Raw genomic sequence first — 23,583 nt, forward strand, 5'->3', positions numbered from 1 at the left:
TACGAATATTGGTGAAGAAGGATCTTTTGAAGTTGTCCCTTCCGAAAGTGTATCCCGGACGAAGAGGTCACTCCACGCTCTTGCTCCCTTGGCACTCCGAGCCGTGCGAGTCGATTCTCTTCTGTTGAAATTCTCTTCTCTCGGCGAATACAAAGTCAAAAACTCCTCCCTTGCTTCTTCCACCAACTCCATCCGCTGTTGAGTCTCCTGCAACAATTCTTCCACGCTTCTGTGTTCGTTGGCAATTTTCTCAAAACTACTTCTGTGTTCATCGGCAATTTTTTGAAAACTCCTTCTGTGTTCGGCTTGCTATGCCAGAATTAAATTTTCTTGCGCAGTACAGATTCCATCTTTTCCCTTGACCTTATTTCGATCCTTGTTAAGCTGATTTGGCATCAATTTTCATTCCTCCCACCTTCTAGGTTCATGGGGCAACGGCGCCAAATGTTTACCACATAGATTAATTAAGTAATGCACACAGACAATGAATACGAACAGCAATCAATAGTACTCCTTTATTCGCATCTGCCAACAGATTACATCTAGAGCACAAGATAAGATGATTTACAATGAACCCAGACATAAATACTTTCTGCTGAACCTTCTCGAAGGGGTCTATCGGCTACAAAATATTCCTAATCTACCTGTCGGCTACAAAATCTTTACCGACAACATGAACCTACCGACCATACTTGGAAGGCTAGATGCAGAAGTGGAGGCAGATGCAAATTTGGATGCTCTCCGGATGTGTCCAGGAAGTGTATCCACAAGCGTTGGATGTGCTTCCTAGATGCATCCATAGGCCAGCAAGCAGAGAAATATCAAATTTTAAAACCCTAAAAAAACACTTAAAATGCATGTCATTTGCCATTTTTTTAATAGATGACGAGTGTCATGACATGGTGCATCTAGTCCAAGTGGAATTGCTTTGGGTTCAAATGGTCTTGAACTTGCAGCCGTTTGAGATGATGAGAATTTTTTTTGAGAATCCATATGCTTCCGACTAGTGAATCTCACAATCTCATCCAGTAGCATAAATATATGATTATAGATTGTGGAAATCTATTATAGTTAATCCTTATGATTCTGACTAGTGAATCTTGAACCTTGATTGATGAACACTGAATCATGAACTAATTTTTGATTTTGTAATTGTAATGATTTTCTGATTTGCATTGGAATCGTGAACATAGATGCATATGATATGGCTATCTTATTAATTATTTCAATTTGAGTATTTCTGAACTATCAATTAGCATTTAATAGTTATTAGATATGTTGATCAATGGTGAAGTACCTTACTATCAAATGATTTAATTTTGTATAATTCTTGCATTTCTTTGTACACACATGCATGCACAACATCTCTCCCCCCTCCCCCCTTCCAAAAATAAAAAAGAAGAATAAAAAGAATTTGTGCATCACTCACATCCCCATTCGCAACCAAATTGGCAACTTAGCTAATAAGCATCATGTAAAGACAAAATATAAAGTTGTTTGAATGAAGAACAGGCCAGGGCAGTATGTTTTTCAATTTAACTGATCTTGTTGGTACGAGTATTTGTTCACAAACTCATCCTTATGTTCAATTCTTGTTACAAGAAATAAAATTTTATTCTTGCAGTGGACATGCTTAAGATTTGAAATTTTCGTTTAATATATCATATCTGTTTTGATCATCAGGATATTTCCGGCGTTTATCCAGCTTTGAATCTCTGGAATTTTCATCACAGTAAGTTGATTTTAGTTCTTTCTTGTCCAATAAGATACCTTTTAGTTAGGTTTATTTGATAATATTTTTATTCCCATATAGATCTATTTCACTTTGATATGTCGATATAAGATTAGTCAACTACAAATTGTTGAGTGTATTTGTGAACGTCTCCTATATGAAGAATTTATTAGCACTTGTTCAATCTAAAGTATTGAAGCTTAAATTTCAATTTTAGGAATGATAAGCACATAAAAGAGGAAAGTAGTTTACAAGTCCTCGTCTCAGACAAGTGTTAAAAGTATCCAAAAAATGTGAGACCAATATCACTCTTTGCACAATCATCTTCTCAGCTTGGAATTTTCTAATATTACTTCTTGACTGGGCAGTCTAGGAATTAATATTGCAATTTCTTCAAAAATTCAAAATTTCCCTCATAATCTGTAATTTAGCCCCTCAAAAGAATAAATTTTATATTATTTCTTGTTGAAAATTTAACCTATACATAGATTCTTTTTGAGCTCCTCTAGCAACAATTGCCTTGCCAGAAATCACAACTTCCTGAGGTAAGGGTCTAATATTGCTTAGATATTGGAACATTTAGTATAAAATATTTCTTTTAAATGATAGGAGGAATGCTTGGATTTTATGTTCAGCTCTCATCTTATAACTGCTAGCCAGCATACAACTTTTTAGCTTCAAAAGGGCTGAGAACACCTCATTTGATTGAGTATATTGATTTGTTTTGTGTCACTGTTTTTTGAGATTGTATTTGTCTCTCAACATTTAGAGATTAATTCTGAAGCTCCCATTATTGTCTTAAAGAGGCAGTATGTTTGCTTGTCTGCCAACTGCAAGGCATTGTATGATGAGAATTTCATTCCCAAAGAAATACTTCTGAAAATCGGGTCAAAAGCATGTGTTTGATGGCCTTGAAGGGTTATTGTGTCACCAGTCTTCAAGTTTATATTGAGGTTGCATAGGTGTGAGGTTGTAGAGATCCTAAACCAAATATTTGTTGGTAAGCAGATTACATGCATCAAGTTGCATACATACATATATAAATACATATACACAAATACAGATAAGTCATATCCAACTCATCCATACTGACAATCATGTTCTTTTTTTCAACTAAAAATATGAATAGATAAGTATATTGAAATATAATATGGAATTGACCAATTTTTTCCTTTACCATCCATTTATCAAAATAGTTGGTCCTCTAGGTGTAATGTCCCTAGCTGGAAACCTTAGGCAATATGCAGTTCTTATTGAGATTTCTGATTACACAACTGAAATAAATAGGAAATGTCTTTATACATACCAAAAACCTATAGTAGAATATGGATGAGCACTGCTAAAGATCAGAAATTAATATGTGAAACTCTCATACATCCAAAAAACATGGGTATTGCAGCAGATCCAACAGTATGCAAGGCTGATATAAATATGGAAATCCGGTGCCAAAAATAATCAATTATGACAGCAGATCTGAACAAGAAATGCTGATATAGTAATGACAGCAATCATAAACAATAAATCAACTTGTATAACAACAGCCAATGGTGAAACCTTTATGTTTCAAGAGATTGATATTGACAGAGTATGTTCAAGGAACCTGATTGCAAAAATTATGGCACAAGAAGAAGGCAAGATGATAGCCTAGATTGATGTAGAGGAGTCTTCACAAGATACTGGACAGGCAAAACCGAAGTTGGCAAATCTATATGTAGAAGAATGGGTATATTTCCTTCCAAGGTCTTCTCATGTTCAAACCTTGAATGCACATGTTTTCAGAGATACATACCCTTTCTGCAGAGACACCATTGTACCTCATATGAATGGAAATGAGTTTTTCTGGTATTTCTATCAGAATAGGTTTGCAAAGTCACCTATTTGCAACCCATGGGTTAGGAACATGGCAAAATTGATAATGCCAGAACTAATAATCGTATTGATCTAATAAAGGCATTGATCAAATCCTACAATCCAACAACTAAAGCTTTCCATAGGAAGGATATGAGTATTGTATATAGACTGGATAGGGAGACTTTCATTGAGGTCTTTAACCTAGGAGGACCTATGACAAAGGCAATTGACAAGGAGAAAATGAATGAAACATTCAAAAATTCTAAGAGTTTCTTTATTGGAAGAGTCATGAAGAGGCACATTCCCAAATCAAAGCTAGAGAAGGGTGAGATGCCAAAGAAGGTAGGAGACCCAATGCCACTTGACTTCTTCTGCAAATATTTCAAGTACACCATTTTTGGGATAAACAAGGTGATAGGAATTGATGGCACAAATAATGCCCTAGGCTACATATATATCATTGCTTTGGATATCCAGGATCCCAATCATAATGTTGGGTATGATTTTGTGGAGCATATCATCAATAGGATGCATTATGAAATTGTGGTGGCTCAGAATGGAGAACTTGGGAACTCTAGATTCTTCCATTACTCATTGCTGATGCACATCATTCTGTACAAGAACATAGGGCATATCAGTCCAGACTTCATTGAAGCCACTGAAGAGAATGGAGAGAGCTTGCCCATGCAGCTATGGACTCACTTTTGGCAAAGGTTTATCCCTATGCTAGTGCTATTGCTTTTTACAATGATTTTGTTTTTCCTATTACAAACATGTTAGTAGATATAACTAAAAGAGTACCTAGAGCGGTAAGAATGCTAATAAGACCATCTACTTGCCCAAATGGGGATAAGGTACTTAGTCATGATTGGGCTAGTTTGTTTCTCTTTGAAATTTTTTCAATTATAAGGGTTTTTGGGTGTCCAAAGCCCCCTCATGTATTACCAAAATATATCCCTAAAAGGTTAGGCCAACTAGAATTCTTTTGGCAAATTTTGATGATGAATAAAGAGTATTTAGGTCCTACTGTTAAGAAGGGCTCTTTTGTAGCAAGGAACACAAAGAGAGGTGATTTTGTAATAGGAAAAGATGCTACAGAGGAGATAGATCAGTGCATGGGAGAATTCAAGTTTCTCTCAACCCCTGCTAGGACCTATGATCCAAATGATTTGGTGAGGCATGCTCTTAAAGAGATGAGAAAGTATACCTTCCCTAGCAGCAAACCAAATTGGGAAAAGGACTATATAATGAATTGTTTAGAGGCAGAGTTTTGTAGGAATAGAACCCAAAGGAGTAAGATAATGAAAATTGAAGAAGCCATGAAGGCATCTGATCCATCATTTCAGGGTTTCTATCATGAGGCAGCATACCTAGACAGATTTAATAGGTGCCTAGACAATTTTGATCAGATAATGGCACTGGTGCCTGCTGAAATCAGATACAAGGCAGAGCCTCAATCCCCTTAGCAGGAGGGTGTCATAACCATTGAGGTTGATGACGACCAACCAGAAAGTTCCTCATGGGCACAAGGGAGGAAGAAACAAAAAATGATTGAGATCCTTGATAAGGTCAGAGGAAAGGTATTGCAAATTTTTTCTAAGGGATCCAATTTTTTTGACACAATAAGACACAATTTCTTGCTAAAGCAAGCAGGGGAGAATGAGAAGATCCCCAATAAAACTGAATTCCAAATTCAGATGCTAGATGAGCGAATTATTCAAGCTCAAGAGTTCATGAAGGATGATGAATTCAAGTCATTCCTATACAAGGTAAAGCAAAATGAGCTTACCCTACAACTGCAACTAGGAGATTCTCCTGAGAAGACTGCAGAGTTGGTACAAAGGTTGCAGGAATATGATCCTAGTAGTGAGATCCTCACACTAGAAGAAGCCAGAGAGCTTGTAACAAGAAGTGGGATGCTTCTTTTCCCAGGACGGGAGCTCAACTCATCCTTTATGTTAGATTAGATCAGAAGGAACGATAAGTTAGTCTCTTTTGAAGAGACCAATATTGCTTGTGAGCTGCAGGGTTCTGGTTTTAATATTGATAGCATGACAATGACTATAAGGAGTATGGCTCTTGAGGGAAATAAGCCAACCCTCATGGAAATAAAAGAATGCCACTAGGGAAATGTAATATTTTGGAATGTCACTACTGTGTCTAGTGACCAAATACATAATCTGATAAACACTACATCATTAATGGGGAAGAGCAAAATGGATATGTTAGAAGAGACGCTGTATCAAACATACAACATATCCATTGATGCTAGGAAAAAGTATGAAGAAGAACTTAAAAGGACTTATGTCCTAGAATAGAGGAGGGTGGCTGCCTTAGAAGAAGAGACAAGAAACCTTAGGAATGTTTGAAAGCCCATCACAGAGGTGAAAGACCAAGAAGCCCAAACAGAAGCTGATGTAGCAAATGTGGGAGAGAGTCAGCAGATGGATATAGATGAATGGGATGGTGCCAAGGAGGTAGAGATCAAGACAATTTAGAGCTTGATGATGCAGAAGATAGGTGCCTTATAGATTGTTTCACAAAATGTGCATACCAGTTACATATCTATGCAAGGTGCTGAATTCCAGTGCTTAGAAGCATTAGCCTTGTTACCTCCTCTGTTTACAACTTGGAGGCCATATACACAATTTTTTGATGCTCTGGTTCTCCTGTTGCCCCGAAAGAAAGAATTACCCAAGATAGTAATTATCAGCACCAAAAAGATGATTAATAAAGGAATTACATGGGTTTTTCTCAGGAAAAATGCAATTAATCCAAGGTAAGATGAAGACAATTGCCATGGGAGTTCCAAATTTTATTCCTACTATTCTAGATGCGAATGGAGTGATAAAAGAATGGCAGGAATGGTCTTCCTCTTTTGAGGATATTTTGAGGCATCCAAGGTTTGTTGCCTATTGCAATAATGAGACAATTGTCTATGATATGATTGACTTTCTATTTAGAATTGAGTTAGATATGAGCAAGGTCACTGGAGAATTAAAGGCCATAATTGACACTAAATGGAATAAATGCATAGATGAATTAGATACCATCCGGGATGCCACATGGCCTAATGTGGACACTAATATTGCCATTTGGGAAGTCATTGCTGATATAAAAGCCATACCATCTGTTGACAGTGACTAGGCAATTCAGGAGTGTAGTTAGAGGCATAGGAGACAAGAGAAAGGCAAGGAAAGTGACAGGAGCTTGAAGACCAACAGAAAGATGCTCAAGATACCTAATGAAAGTACCACCTGCTAGTTTATCAATTGCATCCAAAGTTTTGATCCAAATAAAAAGAATGTTTGAATATAACTGAATATAAAATATCTTTATATTTTGCTTTCCAAGAGGATTTTGACATGTGTCTTCCCATCTGAAGCTTGTTGCAATCCTTCCTATAGAAGGATTTCCAAGATGTGGAGTTGAGGTCTGAAATGAATATAATTTTTAGTGTTATGCTATTTGTAGTTGATCCAATTAGTCTTTTTGTCAATTTTTGTGTGATGCATTCATTTTGCAAATTTGAGAATACAAGTGAACATTGAATGATAGTTTGTCATATTTTGAGTTATTTATGAGCTTTATACCAGTAATGTATGATTTTCAAGGAAGATTAATACAAAAGGAATGTTATGCAATATCCGTGCTTTTAAATTTTGTCTCCATTTCCATGTGTCTATGACTTTGAGATTGAATTAACAAGGTTCTTTCATTTTAATGCAACTTGGATGGGTTGTATGTCTTTTCATTGATTTATTTTAATTCAAGGAGTTAATTAAATGCTTTCATTGAATTGATAGGGTTTCTAGGTGTATGGGAGGGATATTCATAAGAATGAAATTCAGGGGTAATTGCTGATAAAATTAATTGTAAGGCAATTAATTCGGTCAATGTTTTGCTGGGTAGATTCTATATATCTATGGATAGGGCATTGATCATCAATTCAAATGCAAATTGTTAAAGATCACGTGGTTGCACAAAGCACAAATTTAATTCAAATCAACTTTTACCTTTTTGTATGAAGAAACAAATTGCTGATCAGTACTTATTTGCAATAATTTTTTGTGTGTTATAGCTAGCTGCTGTAATCAAGAAGTTATTACAAATCCAAGAAGAATTTGTGACCATTTTTGCTATAGGGGATAGATTTGAAGAAAAGAATATCAGTGGGTGAATTGTGAAGAAAGTATCAAATATCCAGTCATTCCATCCCTAAGGTGCACCCTTCTAGGCCCTGCAAACGCTGAAGTGTAGAAAATCCCTGTGATTTTGTTAATGTTGGTCCAGATCTGAAGAGATTTCAGTTGAATATAGGAAGTAGCTAACCCTTAGACTGGATTTTGTCTTTTGCATCTTGGTGTTAGGTTCTTTACAACCTGGTAGTTTTCAAACACCAATAGAGTACATAAGCATACATTTGGGACCATTGCCAATTCAAACATTGGCATAATATAACTCATAAATGGGAATCATGACAATCTAATGGGATAGATTATTGACAAACTAGTATAAGGAAATGAAGAACAAGAAGACCTTCTAATATAGGACCTGATAAATTTGTGGGATATCTTGTTAGGGGAATCTGTTTAGAGGGAAGCTCTAATAAGAGAGGTTCCTCAAGATGCCATCTTAGACGATCTCATTGTACAAAGAAGTTGATCGCCTTCTACATAGACTACCAAGATGTATTGCACGTCACTTCATCATGCTTCAAAACCTTTGGGTAAAGAGTAGTCAAGAGTAGTGAAGGCAACAAAACTGCAATGATATGAGGAAAGGAACCAATAGGAAGAGGAAGAGTGCGACACCAATAGATGTACCCTTGAGAATGAATGCCCATACAACTTAACAAAGATAGGACACGAATTCCAAGTAGTCACAAAGAAACAAAATGTTCAGTGAGAAGATCCATTTGACTAACAAAACAAAGAGAACAAAAAAGGTGATTGAGAAGAACTCTCAAAGAAATTGACTATTATTTTGTAGAAAGCCCAAGCCCCCTAACAAGAAAAAGCCAAATTGTTAGCCAAAGTTATATTTTTGAAGAAAGAATGGCCTTCAATGAAGAACATACACAAAGTGAGAGAAAATAACTAGACACATACCACTCTTAGACCAAGTGTACCAAGACCTTATTGACCAAGCAAGCAATGCATCCTTACAATCAACATTGGATGAGAATAAAGAAATCATGAAGACTAATTAATTGAGACATTAGAGAATGACATATGGTTTACTTAGAATTTATTTATCTCGAAAGAACTGAGAGATGGAGGAATCAAACCAAAGACCCTTGGAGGAAGCAAGTGGAGGAAGTAGTTTGAAGATAACTAAAGTGCAAGGGACATTGAAGAGGGTTGTGCAGAGGACTTTTATGTGGCTGCAAATGCAAGATAGGCATTGGAATGTAAAGGTCAAAATGGTCCACCCAAGTTCAACACCCGAGGACAAAATCAAGCGAGGAAAATGACGACTCCTTTAGTGAGTTTGAATGTGGAAAGACAAAAAAATTCAAAGATCATGAAAACGGATATAAATATCTTGTGAGACATTGCAAAATGCATGAAACAATATGGTTAGTGAGAAGATAGGAAGATAAAGATTGTTGATTGACAATATTTCTAGCAATATTAGGAGGTATGGCCATAGACTAATTTACCAAGTTGAAGCAAAAGTAAAAACCTCATGGGATATGTTGAAGAAAGCATTCGAGGAAAAGTTCAAATTCATCTAGGATGATATTGAGTTTCTAATAGGGATCTAAAATACCAAACAAGGGAAGTATGAGAATGCACAATATTACAATAATAGGCTCAAGGAATTGTTGGTGAAGTTGGAGAACCATTCGTAGATGAATTGAAGAAGAAATGGTTCATCAAGGGATTGAATCCCTTGCTTCATAAGAAGATGAAATTAGTACCTTTGTCTTCATACATTAATGCCTATAATTGAGCAATGGAGATCGAAAGTGAGGACAAAGCATCCTCTAGAGGGAAGTGGTTGATGCATGACAACAAGAGCACAAAAGAATGTAGGTAATTTGTGAATCAAAGATAGTCCAAGCTTTATGGAAGGACATGATTTCAATGATGATATAATTACATGCGAAGAAGGAAAATTTGACAGAAAATAAAGAACTATGGTACATCGAATATAAGGTGGAAGGTTACACCAATTTCATTTACCTAACAACGATTGTTTTGTTACATTGGTCAAGTGATGGGACATTCGATCAAGGAATGCTCATACAATTTGAAGACAAGAAGAAAACATGTTCCCTTTACTCAATGGAGACAAACTCCTCCGACCACACTTGCCAGAACACACAACAATAACACCAACACATCTCTTGGCAGGTACTGTAATAGTTGGAGTAATAACAATCGATACAAGATTGGGCGTCAGAACCCACTTTAGGATGGATAGGGGAGTGGATAGATAGGAAGGAAGTGGCTTAGATAGCTCTCACACCAACTTAGTAAATGAATGAAATCAAAATCTCCCTACTATTCTATGGGGCCGTGCCGATCCACTTGAATATTATCAGAGCATAGGTGTCACTCTCGCGTCATATGGTTCCATCTTGGGAGCCTCGTCGGCCCTTGGTTTTGCTGTCCTACATAGCCACATAGGTATTTCTACTATCTTGCATAGGTGGTTGGGTGTTGTTGATGAACCCCGTCGTGTTTGTTTCTAAAAGGAGTAGAATCTACTGCAAGACCAATGATGTAGTGCTGAAAATGTAGAAAATGGAGTCACTTTACTAGGGAATGATAGAACAATAAAAAAAAAGGAGGAAATTTTTGTAAATGGTGTGGAATGGGTGATCATGAAGATATTAATTGTCCAAAGCAAAAAGGTATTAACATGCTTGACATGGAGGAAGGAGATGTGGAAGTTTGGCAATTACTAGAACACAAAATAAGATACTAGTCTATGGAGACCCTAGTATGAAGAAAGAAAGAAATATTTTGAGAGGCCAAAGAAGAAGTAGAACATGCTGTTATAGTGAAAAAGTGGTGATGAGAGTCAATGTTAATGATGTAACTATGCGAGGTAAATTCATTGATAAATCACTTCCCACACATTAAACATTAAATACAAGAGAAACAGGGGTTTCCAAACATAACTTTTAATATAGCCCAAGTTAGATTACCAAAACTCACATGGATGAAGGAATGCCAATGCTAAACCCAAATTATATCAAGGAAGTACGCAAGCAAGTCCGCTTTCATGTAATGTAAATTGATTAAAGATATGCAATGTAAATGTGAAATTGAATTAATTGATTTAACGACAAGTTTAAGATTGATCTAAGTGCTAAATTTATGTAATCAACCCGATTAAGATATGAAAATAGGTCTATGCTAAGAGGTGAAATAAATGATAAAGGACATACCTTGAAGTGCGTGAGGGAGGATGGCTTTTCGCTCCAAATATCATAGATCTCTGACTAAATTTCTGACTGTGAATTTGTGATCACGGAAAAAATCCAAAAAACCCTGTTTTCTCAGACCTCGAAGAACAGGTTAACTTGGTGGTAAAGTGTTCGAACACTTTATCGGGAGATTGGCATGTTCCTGAGACACTGTAGAAAAGTCAGCCCAACTTCTTCGGAAAGGTCTCGGCAAATAGTTTTCGGATCTGTAACCATAATTCAGATATCCTACTCTTGTACATAGTAAAACAAGGTTTTTGTTTTGGTTTGATGAGGGTTTGCCTTGGTCAAGTCCAAGATTGAGGAATCGACCTTGAAATTAAGATGTAAAACTTGAAAGAAAGAAAGACTAATGTAAATACTCACCTTGCTTGATGAAACCTTTGTCAATAAGGATTTTGCAATTGTTAAGATTTGTGGATCTCTGATAGATAAAAACAATTACAAAATGAATGTCTGCAGAGAATATCTTATTTGAATAGTGCTGAAAGTATTTCCTCCTCCTTTGCCAGCAATCACGGTTTGCCTTCCTTTTGACTGTATACTATTATGAATGAAGTGATATATATCTGGTGTGATTATATCTGCAAAGTGCAATATTAATCAAATGTCCTTTTACTAACCGCAGGTACTGGAATGTCGTAGATTGATTGCCTTTCCCTACGATCAGAGTACATATATATACTTGGGCAAAACACATGACTCGGAAGAGTCATGTTTCATAATAATAAACAACCTACGTAATTAGTATGTGCCCAATAACCAAATTATAATGTGGCACAGTAATATGAATATCTCCTGATATCATTAAGGAACCTGATCACAATATATAAGAGGCTGCCGATAATCAATGAAATCTGATCACAGTATATTAAGTGACTGCCGATAATCCAAGAACATAAGCATATATATATATATATATATATATATATATATATATATATACATATATATACATTCATGTAGTTGATATAATCAGTAGTAATTATCAGTATATTAAATAATTCATGTTTTGCTTCTTCTGATGCTAAAATTATTAACACTCCCTCTTTAGCAAGGGAGAAGTAAAACATCAATAAATCAGAATCATTATGTAATCAGCACAATATGTATTAAAATTTTTGAACAATACAAAGTATGTCCTATGATCTCTACTTGCACTTAAGCAATGTCTAGAGATGTCCATGACACATTCATGATCTCTACTTGCACTTAAGCAATTTCTAGAGATGTCTATGATACACATATAATCTCTATTTGCACTTAAGCAATATTTAGAGATGCCCATAATACTCTCATGATCTCTACTTGCACTTAAGCAATGTCTAGAGATGTCCATATAATCTCTACTTGCACTTAAGCAATGTCTAGAGATGCCCATCTAATCTCTACTTGCACTTAAGCAATGTCTAGAGATGCTCATAATACACACAGGTTTATTATTTACGAGATCGTCACCTTGTAAATAATTTTCTTCAAATGAATATGTCCATGAAAGATCGTCACCTTTCATTACATATCAAATTATTGCTAAGAAATCAATAGAACCATAAACTCAAATGAGATAAACATTTTATTTCAAATTTTATCATTACAGTTAATCATACCAAGTTTTTCTTTGAAGTATTTCAACTTCACTTTAGCAAGAGGCTTGGTAAGGATATCAACAGTTTGCTCATTTGTACATATATATTCTAGTTGAATAACTCCTCGATTCACCATGTCTCTGATATAATGAAATGGAATTTCAATATGTTTGGAGTGATTGTGAAATACTAGATTAAATGAAAGTTTAATGTAACTTTGATTATCACAATAAATCAGAGTGGGCTTCAAATGTCTTTTGAAGAGATCTGATAACAACTTTCTTAACCATACTGTTTCTCTAGCACCCAAGGAAGATGCAATGTATTCAGCTTCGGTGGAACTCAATGCTACTAAAGTTTGTTTCCGACTAGACGAAGAAATCATACCAAATCCAAGACTAAAACAATATCCTGAAGTACTCTTCCACTCAACGAAGCTTCCAGCCCAATTAGAATCTGAATATCCAAGAAGTTGAATGTTGACTTTGTCATATTTGATTCCCATTCCAATAGTGCTCGTTAGATATCTCAATATGTACTTAGCTGCATGTAGATGTATCTTCTTAGGTGTACACATAAACTGACTCAAGGCATCCGTAGCATAGCATATGTCAAGACGAGTATTTACCAAATATGTTAGCTCCAATCCAATAATCTGTCTGTAGTAAGTAGGATCTGTAGGTTCAGATTTGTTCATATCATCTTTCAATTTGTGTAGATTTATTTCCATAGGAGTAGTAGTTGGTTTGCATTCCATCATCTCAAATTTGGTTAAAATATCAATTGTATACTTTCCCTGATTTAGTATAATACAGTTGTCTTGTTGCCAGACTTCTAATCCCACAAATTAGTGAAGTAACCCTAAGTCTTTCATTTCAAATTCTACTGGGAGTTTTTGCTTACATTTCTTTATGAGATGTTCCTCACTTGTTATTAGCAAATCATCAACATATAATACAAGGATAATCATATCATCGCCATCAGTTTTGAAATATAGATTTGGGTCAGCTTCATTTTTGGAATTCTTTATGAGATGTTCCTCACCTGTTATTAGCAAATCATCAACATATAATACAAGGATAATCATATCATCACCATCAGTTTTGAAATATAGATTTGGGTCAGCTTAATTTTTGGAATATCCTAACTTCAATAGGTGGTTATCTATTCTTTCATACCAGGCTCTGGGAGCCTGTTTGAGTCCATAAAGTGCTTTCTTTAATTTACAAACATGATTTTTGTTGTCATAAGTATGGAACCTTTATGATTGTTTAATATAGACTTCTTCTTCAGTATTGCCATTGAGAAATGTTGTTTTAACATCCATCTGATGTACCTTCCATCCTTTGGATGCTGCAATTGCTAGGATTGTTCTAACTAAAGTGTACTTGGCAACAGGGGCAAATGTTTCTTCATAGTGAATGCCTTATTTCTGAGAGAACCCTTGGGCTACAAATCTTGCTTTGTATTTTTCAATACTGCCATCTGAAGCATGTTTGATCTTGAATAACCATTTGGAAGAGACAACTGATTTGTTCTTAGGTCTTGGTACAACATGCCATATGTCATTCTTTAATATAGAGTTATATTCCTCAATCATTGCTTCCTTCCATGATTGATGTGAGAGAGCTTCTTCAACATTAGCAGGTTCAAATTTTACGAGTTTAGATAGCAATGCAACATAACATGATTGGTTTCTGGTCCTTTTGCTTTCCTGAATTACTTCATCTAGTTCAACCTGATTTTCTTCTAACATTTTCTTAGCCCAAAGAAGTCTCTTTTTATTATTGCTGATGTTTTTCAGACTCTCTATGATTAGACATGGAAGAGAGATCAGAATCATCCTCCCTCTCAATTTCTATAGGTTGATCTTCTTCAGAAATGGATTCATCACTATTACTAGAAATTTTAAAGGTTGTGTCTTCTTCAAATATTACATCTCTGCTAATTTCAATTGTTCTTTGCCTAGGAATGTAGATCCTATATCCTTTTGTAGTTTCACTATATCCAATGAATATTCCCTTCTTCCCGGAAGGCTCTAATTTCGTTCTTTTCTCTTTTGGAATGTGAATATAAACTGGACATCCAAATATTCTCAGGTGACTTATATCTGGTTTAATGCCTATGTATACTTCATCTGGGGTGGTATTCTCTAATATGGAGTGAGGGCATCGATTTTGAATGTAGACAGTTGTATTAGATGCTTCAGCCCAAAATGAATAATGAAGATTTTGATCATGTAACATAGCTCTGGCTGATTCAACTATAGATCTATTTTTCCTTTCGGCTATTCCATTCTGTTGAGGATTATAAAGTACAAAAAGCTCTCTCTTAATCCCAACAGAAATGTAGAAGTTTTTAAATATATCAGATATGTATTCACCCCCATTGTTTGACTTTAAGGTTTTGATCTTTTGACCTGATTGGTTTTCAACTAAGGCTTTGAATTCTTTGAATTTGGATAAGACTTTAGATGACTCTTTTTGCTTTAGAAAATAGATCCAGGTTCTCCTAGAGTAATCAGCAATAAAGATTATATAGAAAAAACACCCATTAAGAGAGGGGACTGACATAGGGCCATAGAGATTTGTGTGAATAAGTTCAAGAATGGATTTGGATTTATGATCACTTTTAGGGAATGAATGTTTAGTATTTTTACCTAATGCACATCCCTTACAAATACTTAAATGATCAGTTTTTAGATTAGGTAGGCCTTTTACAATTTTCCCTATAGATGATAAAGCGCGATAATTAAGATGACCTAGTCTCTTATGCCAGATTTCAGAGGAATTTGATTGACCATTACTAATGGTTAAGTTTAGATTAGGGTTTAGATCATTACAAAGCTTATAAAGACTCCCATCTTTGACTTCAATGGAGATAGCTTTCTTAATAGTTGAGTTCTTGGGCCAAGATAGAACTCTATCTTCTTGAAATGCAATTTTGTATCCTTGATCAGCAAGTCTAGAGATGGAGACAAGGTTTCTCTTGATTCCTGGTACATATAAAACATTCTTGAGTTGAAGTGTAATTCCAGAATTCAGTTGTATAGAACGGGAACCAATTCCTTTAATAGGATAAGAGGAGTTATCTCCAATGGTTACTTCTTCTGATGCATGATTAGAGAAAGTTTCAAACTTATCCTTAAATCCAGTGATGTGACGAGAAGCTCCACTATCTATGATCCAAGTATTGAGGTTAGTGTTAAATTCACTTGAGAGAGCTAAATAGAATGCATACTTTTCTTTTTCTACTTTCTCAATATTTTCATCTTTAATTTCCGCTAATGCTGCTTGAATTTTCTATTTCTCTGGACATACATAATAGGAGTGACCAATCTTGTCACACTTAAAACATCTAACTTTGGACCAATCACATTGTTTGTGATATTTGTGATTTTTGTTGAATTCCTTCTTGTTATGTTTAAACTTTCTTTTCTTGTTTGATTTAGTATACAGTGCTTGGATGTCTCCCTCTTGATTTGTAATAAGTCCTCTTGAAGCTAGTTTGGATTCTTCTTCAGTACATTCATTCTTTAACTGATCAAATTTTGGAAGTTCAAGTTGTGAATTTAAACCTCAAATGAAGGTTTCCCATGAAAGGGGAAGACCTCTAAGAGCAATCATGCTTAGTTCCTTGTCATCAACTTGATTATTCATAGTTGCGAGTTGATCCTTTAATTCGGTAATTCTTGAGAAATATGAAGTTATAGATTCTCGATTTTTCATCTTTACATATAGTAGATCTTGTTTTAAAGTTAATAATCTACTAGTGTTGTTGATTTCAAATGTGTTTTGAATAGAGAACATTTCAAATGCAATCTAAAGATTAGCCATAGATGGATGAATATGATCTTTTACTAAATCTATAATGTTCTTCATTGCTTTGTTATTATGCCTTTTCCAAGTTACCTTTTCTGATTCATTTCGAGGCATGGGTAAATTTGATTCAATATATTCTCTGATTCCATTTCTCTTAATACAATTAATAATCTGATTTTACAGAATGAGAAATTTGATGCTCCATCTAGCCTATCTTCTATCCTTACATGATTCACCATTTTAATAATATGATTTAAAAACTCTCTTTTTAACTTTTGAAATTTTAGATTGAATAGATATTTTGTAATAGTTTTCCTATCAGTATAGCTTTGATACCATGTTAAGATTTGTGGATCTTTGATAGATAAAAACAATTACAAAATGAATGTCTACAGAGAATATCTTACTTGAATAGTGCTGAAAGTATTTCCTCTTCCTTTCCCAGCAATCACAGTTTGCCTTCCTTTTGATTGTATACTATTATGAATGAAGTGATATATATCTGATGTGATTATATCTGCAAAGTTCAATATTAATCAAATGTCCTTTTACTAACCGTAGGTACTAGAATGTCATAGATTGATTACCTTTCCCTGCAATCAAAGTACATATATATACTTGGGCAAAACACATGACTCGGAAGAGTCATTTGGGCCATGTAGAGGCATGCCTCTTCGGAGGCATGTTTCATAATAATAAACAACCTACGTAATTAGTATGTTCCCGATAACCAAATTATAATGTGGCACGATAATATGAATATCTCCCGATATCATTAAGGAGCCTGATCACAATATATAAGAGGCTGCAGATAATTAATGAAATCCGATCATAGTATATTAAGTGACTGCCGATAATCCATATCATAATACTACAAGAACATAAGTATATATATATATATATATATATATATATATATATATATATGCTTACATTCATGTAGTTGATATAATCAGCATAAATTATCAGTATATTAAAGAATTCATGTTTTGCTTCTTCTAACGCTAAAATCATTAAGAGCAATGCTTATGTGTTGATTGTGCTGAATTTGCAATGAAGGATGTAAGAAATCTCGACAAATGCAATAGATCTACCAAAATCACAACATAGAGCCATGGATGTAAATGTGCTTCAATGAAGAAGATGATGAATGTCATAATGTAGATCTCCTTTGATGTCCAAAAAATGCTAGATCTTGAAGAGGAAATGCTCACAAAGGATCCTTAAATCTTGAAAGCCTTGAATGCTTGCTTGAGAATTGTCTTGAAATGCTTGAATATCAAGTGGATGTCCTTTGATCTCTAATTATGTCTCCTTGATGAGAAAATGAGATGCCTAGGCTTCCTTTTGTACTAGTTTTTGAGCATGAAAACAAAACAAGTTGATTGGGACACCTGATTTCGAATTTGCAATCCCGAGACTAACTGGCCACATGACCTAAAGTCCCTGGGAATAGGTCATTGGCCCAAAAGGAGCTAACACCAAGGTCTCAGAAACTGTGCAGATGAAAATGCAAGACTAGGATAGAATAGGAGAAAGAGTTGATTGAGCACGAATACATTCATGGTCTGTAAGGTCACTAAAGGGTGGAGCTAAAAGGTCTTAAATGATGGGTGCTTCGATTTAAAAATGATACATTTAGCCCCCACTTAGGAAGGAGTATGAGTTGCCTCAAACTCATGGTTGGGTAGATCAAAAGAAAGAGTTGATCTCATTATGACTAAGGAGACGAAGAAACTATTAAGCCCCCAATAGACTTGAGTCTTCATCATGTTCAAAACTACAACAAGAGAGATTCCTCCAACAAGAGAAAAGTGTAGGTCAACTCGCCAATAAGGTTTGTGTTCCTGATTGTGAACTACACGAAAAATGTGTTGCTGCTAAAAATGGTGTTGAATGGTCTAGCAAGTCTGCATAGCATGCTAATCAACCCATTGAAGATGAATTGAATGGTCTAGCAAGTGTATGTGGCATGCTAGTCAATCCATTAAAAAGATTCATCCTCAAGGGAACTCCATATCCCAAAAGAAGAATTGAAAATGACCTAGGCATAAGGATGTGTGTGTCCTTAGGGAATCAGAAACAAGATCAAGCTTCCCAGACTGTAAATAGTCCAAACAAGGATAAAAAAACAATCATGCCTCTCGGATTGTTAGTAAGTCAAAGAGGGATCAAAAGCAAGGATGAACCTCCCACTTTGTTAGTAATCCAAAGAGAGATCCAAAAAGAACAAGCCCCCTGAACTATACTAGTTCGACAGGGGAATCCAAACCATCAAAGTGGGTGTGTGTACAAGTGAGAGGAGTGTATGCCCCTAGGTTAAAGAATTTGCAAATGCCTTAACGAGAGCAATAGCTTTGACGAAAGCATAAATGCATCCACTAAAAACATTTCCACTATGAAATGCTCCCAAGAGAAAACACTTCAAGGGGAAACAAGAACATGACAAATAAGAGAGCACAAAATGGATCTACTAAATTTGGGGCTAGTATGATCACATGATAACATGTAATATTTATCAAATATGAAATGTCATCATTCCCCAAAGTAGAAATACTATACAATGGAGGAAACACATGTAAGAGATACAAAGAAGAGTTTTTTTGGGCCAGCAACTCGGAGACCAAATAGAATTGGTGCTACCATGTTGCAAGCATCCAAGAAGACTATGCAAGGGCACATGCACGAACAATAACACATAGACATCATAACATGTAAAGAAATATAGAAGAGAGATACAAATACAAGGATGTGTATGATGTGTGATCACTGATTACTTAATCATCTTGCATCAATGAAGCAACAAGAATTGTCTAAAGAAATCTAGACAAAACATATAAAAACGAGCACAACACGGGGGAAACAGACAGGCACACACAAAGACTACCATGCTAGAGAAGTTCACTTCAAGCATGTCGCCTATCTCCCCCATCTTGGTCTAGAACATTACGGAAAGGTGGGAAACTCTCTAGAGGCACAACATCTAACACAATAGGAACCATAGCCAAAACAAAGCAAGGACTTTGGTTGGAGTCATGTTGATGCGAGTTTTGTATCACTTACATAACATATTAGTAATTGGATATCCAATACAGAGTATCAAACATACAATTCCTCTCTTGAAAAGTTATTGCTCATGGGATATTAGAATAACTCCAATGTTCCTTACTCTTGTGGACACTTGCTCAGTTTTATTGATTTGATTTGCTAGTAATCACATAGGCGGCCTTATGCTATTCATTCAAGGATGACTTGGGCTTTGGTGGAATGATGGTGATGGTGATGGGTTTGTGAAATATGTGGGTGGCAAATAATGTTGATGGTGGTGATGATGGAGGATATGTCTTCCAATGGTGATGTTGATGGGAAAGCGATGGTGGTGGAGAGTGAATGGGTGTGTTCTGATACTTGACCTACTTCCCTAACTTCCTCCTCTAAACTTCGACTACCCAGCTACTCACTATTCTACTCCTACTCCTATGAATGGAAGGTTAGCAAATGGAGGGGATCGAACCTAATGAAAGTTGACCAACGGCCTCACTTCCATAGGTGCAATGATTCAAAGGAGTAATAAACTAGTTTACCACACAAGGCTCCCCAACCAGCCGCTAGGATGCTAGAGGTTTAGTATTGATCCCTATCAAACATCTACTAATGCTACCATGCAACTATCCATCTACTTTACTCTTGCTTAAACAATTTGAAATGAAATTTTGCTTCAACAACTTGAAAAGAAACTAACTATGTGGAAGTAGTAAACATGCAATAACACCCAATGTTCTTAATCACCATGCAAGTCACAATGAAAAAAAGAGCGATTTTGGTGTTATCTTCACAACAATTTCTCCAACACTTTACAAATGAGAGCAAATGGCTTTATATAAGGGCCAAAAATACAATAGATGGTGGAGATAAAAACAAGATCAACGATCCAGATTGGATCCTAAAAACCCTAATTAGGGTTGCCACCCCATCAACCAATGTGAAGTCGCCACCTCATTAATGGACCAATGAAAAAAGTGCAAAATGTGGCAACCAATGAGAAGACACCAAAATAGTGGCCAATCAGAAATAGACACTTGTCCTATTCTAGAAGAAAGAGAAATTGCCACTTGGGCTTACATCAAATGATCTTCTAATATAAATCTTCCCTTTTCTTTCATTTTCTTAGCTAAGACAATGAACTTAGCTAGCCTTTTGTTAACTTCTTCCATAGGAGGACAAGGTGTGTGCTTCGTCCCGAGTTCCGCTGATTTCACCATGTTGCTTGCTACTTGTAGTATCCTTTCATGATCCTTCTCATATTCTTTCGCAAATCCAATAAAAGCATTGAGAGAGGAAAGGGTGCCCAAATGCTTCTTCTTGATAGCAACCTTTCCTAACTCACCCAACCTCAATCCAAAATCTATCTTGTTGACATCATCTTCTCTGATATCCTCAAAATCAAGTGCCACCCCAACGTCGCTCATCCTGGTTGAAATAGAAGTGTCGACGCTTGGGCTGTGATGTGCAACTGCCTTTTGTATATCCTTTTATGGTACCCCCATTGGTATTGGTTATTCGCCTCATTTTCAAGAAGAAGGGTGTTTTGGGCATCATATCCTCTTTGTCTTTCTTAGTGTTTGTTCACTTGGGATTCTTACTTGCACTAACATCCTCCATCTCATCGCCCTATTACGAGATGGTAGGGTGGTGGACAATTAGACTAGCAGAACCAAGGGAGGCAATCCTTAGACTAGAACGAAAGAGAGACATCCACTTAAGGACCTCTTTCAACTCTAAATGATTTGAAATTACCTTTACCAATAGCCAAAGGGGATTGTCCTTCCTTTAGTCTGTCCTTCATCCATATCATGTCTACTGCACCGATATTGGTGTCGGTTATTTGCTTCATTTTTGAGAAGAAGGGTGTTTTGGGCATCATATTCTCTGTCTTTCTTAGTGTTTGTCCGCTTGGGATTCTTACTTGCACCAACATCCTCCATGCTCGTCGCCCTATTATGAGATGGTAGAGTGGTGGACCAAAAGGCAAGTAGAACCAAGGGAAGCAATCCTTAGACTAGAGCGAAAGAAGGATGTTAGCTTAAGGACCCCTTCCAACTCTAAATGATGAAAATTCACCTTAACCAATAATCGTACAACGAATTTTCGAAATTAGGATTAGACTTCAAGAACTTCAAATCCACTTGCAAATTAGAAATTTATCATGTAATTCACCTCCAAATGAAATTACTCAACCTAGGGCCAAAAATCGCAGCTTCTTGCAAAAATCAGAATTTTATCTTTCACAAATTTCGGCTCCCTCAAATTTTGGCTCTCACAAAATTCGGTTCCCACAAATTTCGGCTCCCACAAAATTCGCCAAGCAAGAAGAGTGCAGATCTGCTCTTGCAAAATCGCCAACACCTTGAGAAGGAGAAGTGAGAAGTGAGAAGGAAATGGGAGAGAGGCCTCTTATACCCAAATTTCTTACTTCCCCCAAGCTAGCCGACTTGGACCTTGGGAGCAAGAAAAACAATAATTAATGCAAAATTATGGCCCACAATTAAATACTTAGCTAAATATTAATTTTGCTAAAATGAAAATTGCCAATTAGTTCCAAATTGCAAAAAGAAATTAAATGGTGCCTTGGAGATGTTAAATATTTTCACTTAATGAAGATTTAGTAATTAATACATCATTAAAATTGGATTTTCGCTAACCAAAAGCCATTTTTCAATATTAAATTACCAATTTCATTAAAGGCAAAAAGTTTTCAAGGCAATTTTAATCTATTAAAGCCAAATTTTGCAATTTTTCTCCAAATCGATTTAGCTAAGCAATTTTAGCTTTTTAACACAAATAACATTATTTCTCTAGAGCCTAAAATTGATTTTTGCAATTTTATTTCACCATCACAAAAAAATTAATCTTTTTCACCAAAATTATTCAAGATTTTCCAAAAGACCAAATTTAACAAAATTTTCATTTTTGAAAATTATCCAAATTTACACAATTATATCCAAATTTTCAAAAGAAAATGTCTGAGTATAAAATTTACAATTTTATCCTGCCAAGTGTTGCTCTTTAAAATTTGTTCAACTTAAGGGTAGAATTGGTGGCTCTGAAAAATCAAGTTTAAAAAAAACTGGGTGAAAATAAGCTAAGTCTCTCCCACTGGCCTGAAGGCGTCCAAGGCTCAAAATTTTCAAAACTCAAAAAAAAACTTTTGGACAACTTCAAAAGCTATTGCCAAGGCGATCAAAAAATGGGGTTCCCTTAAAATTTTGGGGCGATGGTTTGAAAACCTCACAACAAGTCACTATGCTTGGCACTAGGAGTAAGTGTTAATTGTTTAGAAAGCATGCTAGGCAAATCATAATCCATACCAATGTTATCACAGTCATCGTCAATAACATGCTCATTAGAATCAATATGATCGTTAAGAATATTTCACCATATCAAGATGAATAGAATCTAAAATACAAACATAATCATCATGCCATGTTTTTAGTAGATTAACTTCCTCCAAAGGATCAAGCATGGGTTGATTGAAGGAAGGAGAAGGTTGAGATGAAGATGTAGTTTGAAAAGAAAGAGCATGAGCCTTGGCCTTAGCTTGACGGTTCTTGTGGTAGTTATGAGCATGTTGATGACAAATGATTTTATGAGATAAATTTGAAGGATTAGGATCAACTGACATAGGTTCCAAAGAGGGAATAACAATTGGTTGAGGAATATTAAGTGAAGGAATAGGTGGGGTAGGCAAGACAACTACAGGAGAATCAACCTTAGGAAGGCTAAGCTTAAGAATCTTATCTACCTTATATCGCTGATAGGATCGATAAAGATGATTAGGATGAGTAGGTGGTTTTTGAGGGAGAGATGACCAATAGAAGTTTGTCTCGGCACAATCTCGAGGACACAGAGGTTTATAAAGAGAATGGCTAATGGTGACAAGTTCTCCATATGGGGAAATTTAATGCATTTTATGAATAGGAGAAGCTACAGCTTGCTTGGAAGAAAGCCATGGAATACCAAGCTTAACTTGAAATTGATCAGAAGTAGGGATGACAACACAGGTAGCATGCACAACCTTACTAGAAAAGGTCACAAGAAGATTGATAAAACCTTGAGGGTGATAAAAGAAACCATTGCAAGTTTGAATCC

General features: G+C 35.7%; 1 protein-coding gene across 4 annotated transcripts in view; it reads left to right on the top strand.

Moving 5' to 3' along the window:
- The window catches only part of LOC149570887 (uncharacterized), a 95,426-nt gene that overhangs the window by 58,631 nt on the left and 13,212 nt on the right, over window positions 1-23,583 (top strand). For all 4 annotated transcript variants that reach the window (XM_089812448.1, XM_089812449.1, XM_089812451.1 and 1 more), the window contains exon 10: window positions 1,684-1,732. In XM_089812448.1, coding sequence (XP_089668574.1) covers window positions 1,684-1,732 — 49 coding nt within the window. The remainder of the gene's footprint in view (window positions 1-1,683; window positions 1,733-23,583) is intronic.

This window comes from Cupressus sempervirens, chromosome 2 (genome assembly GCF_028749045.1).
Source record: "Cupressus sempervirens isolate cs-2001-9-10 chromosome 2, ASM2874904v1, whole genome shotgun sequence".
NCBI lineage: Eukaryota > Viridiplantae > Streptophyta > Pinopsida > Cupressales > Cupressaceae > Cupressus > Cupressus sempervirens.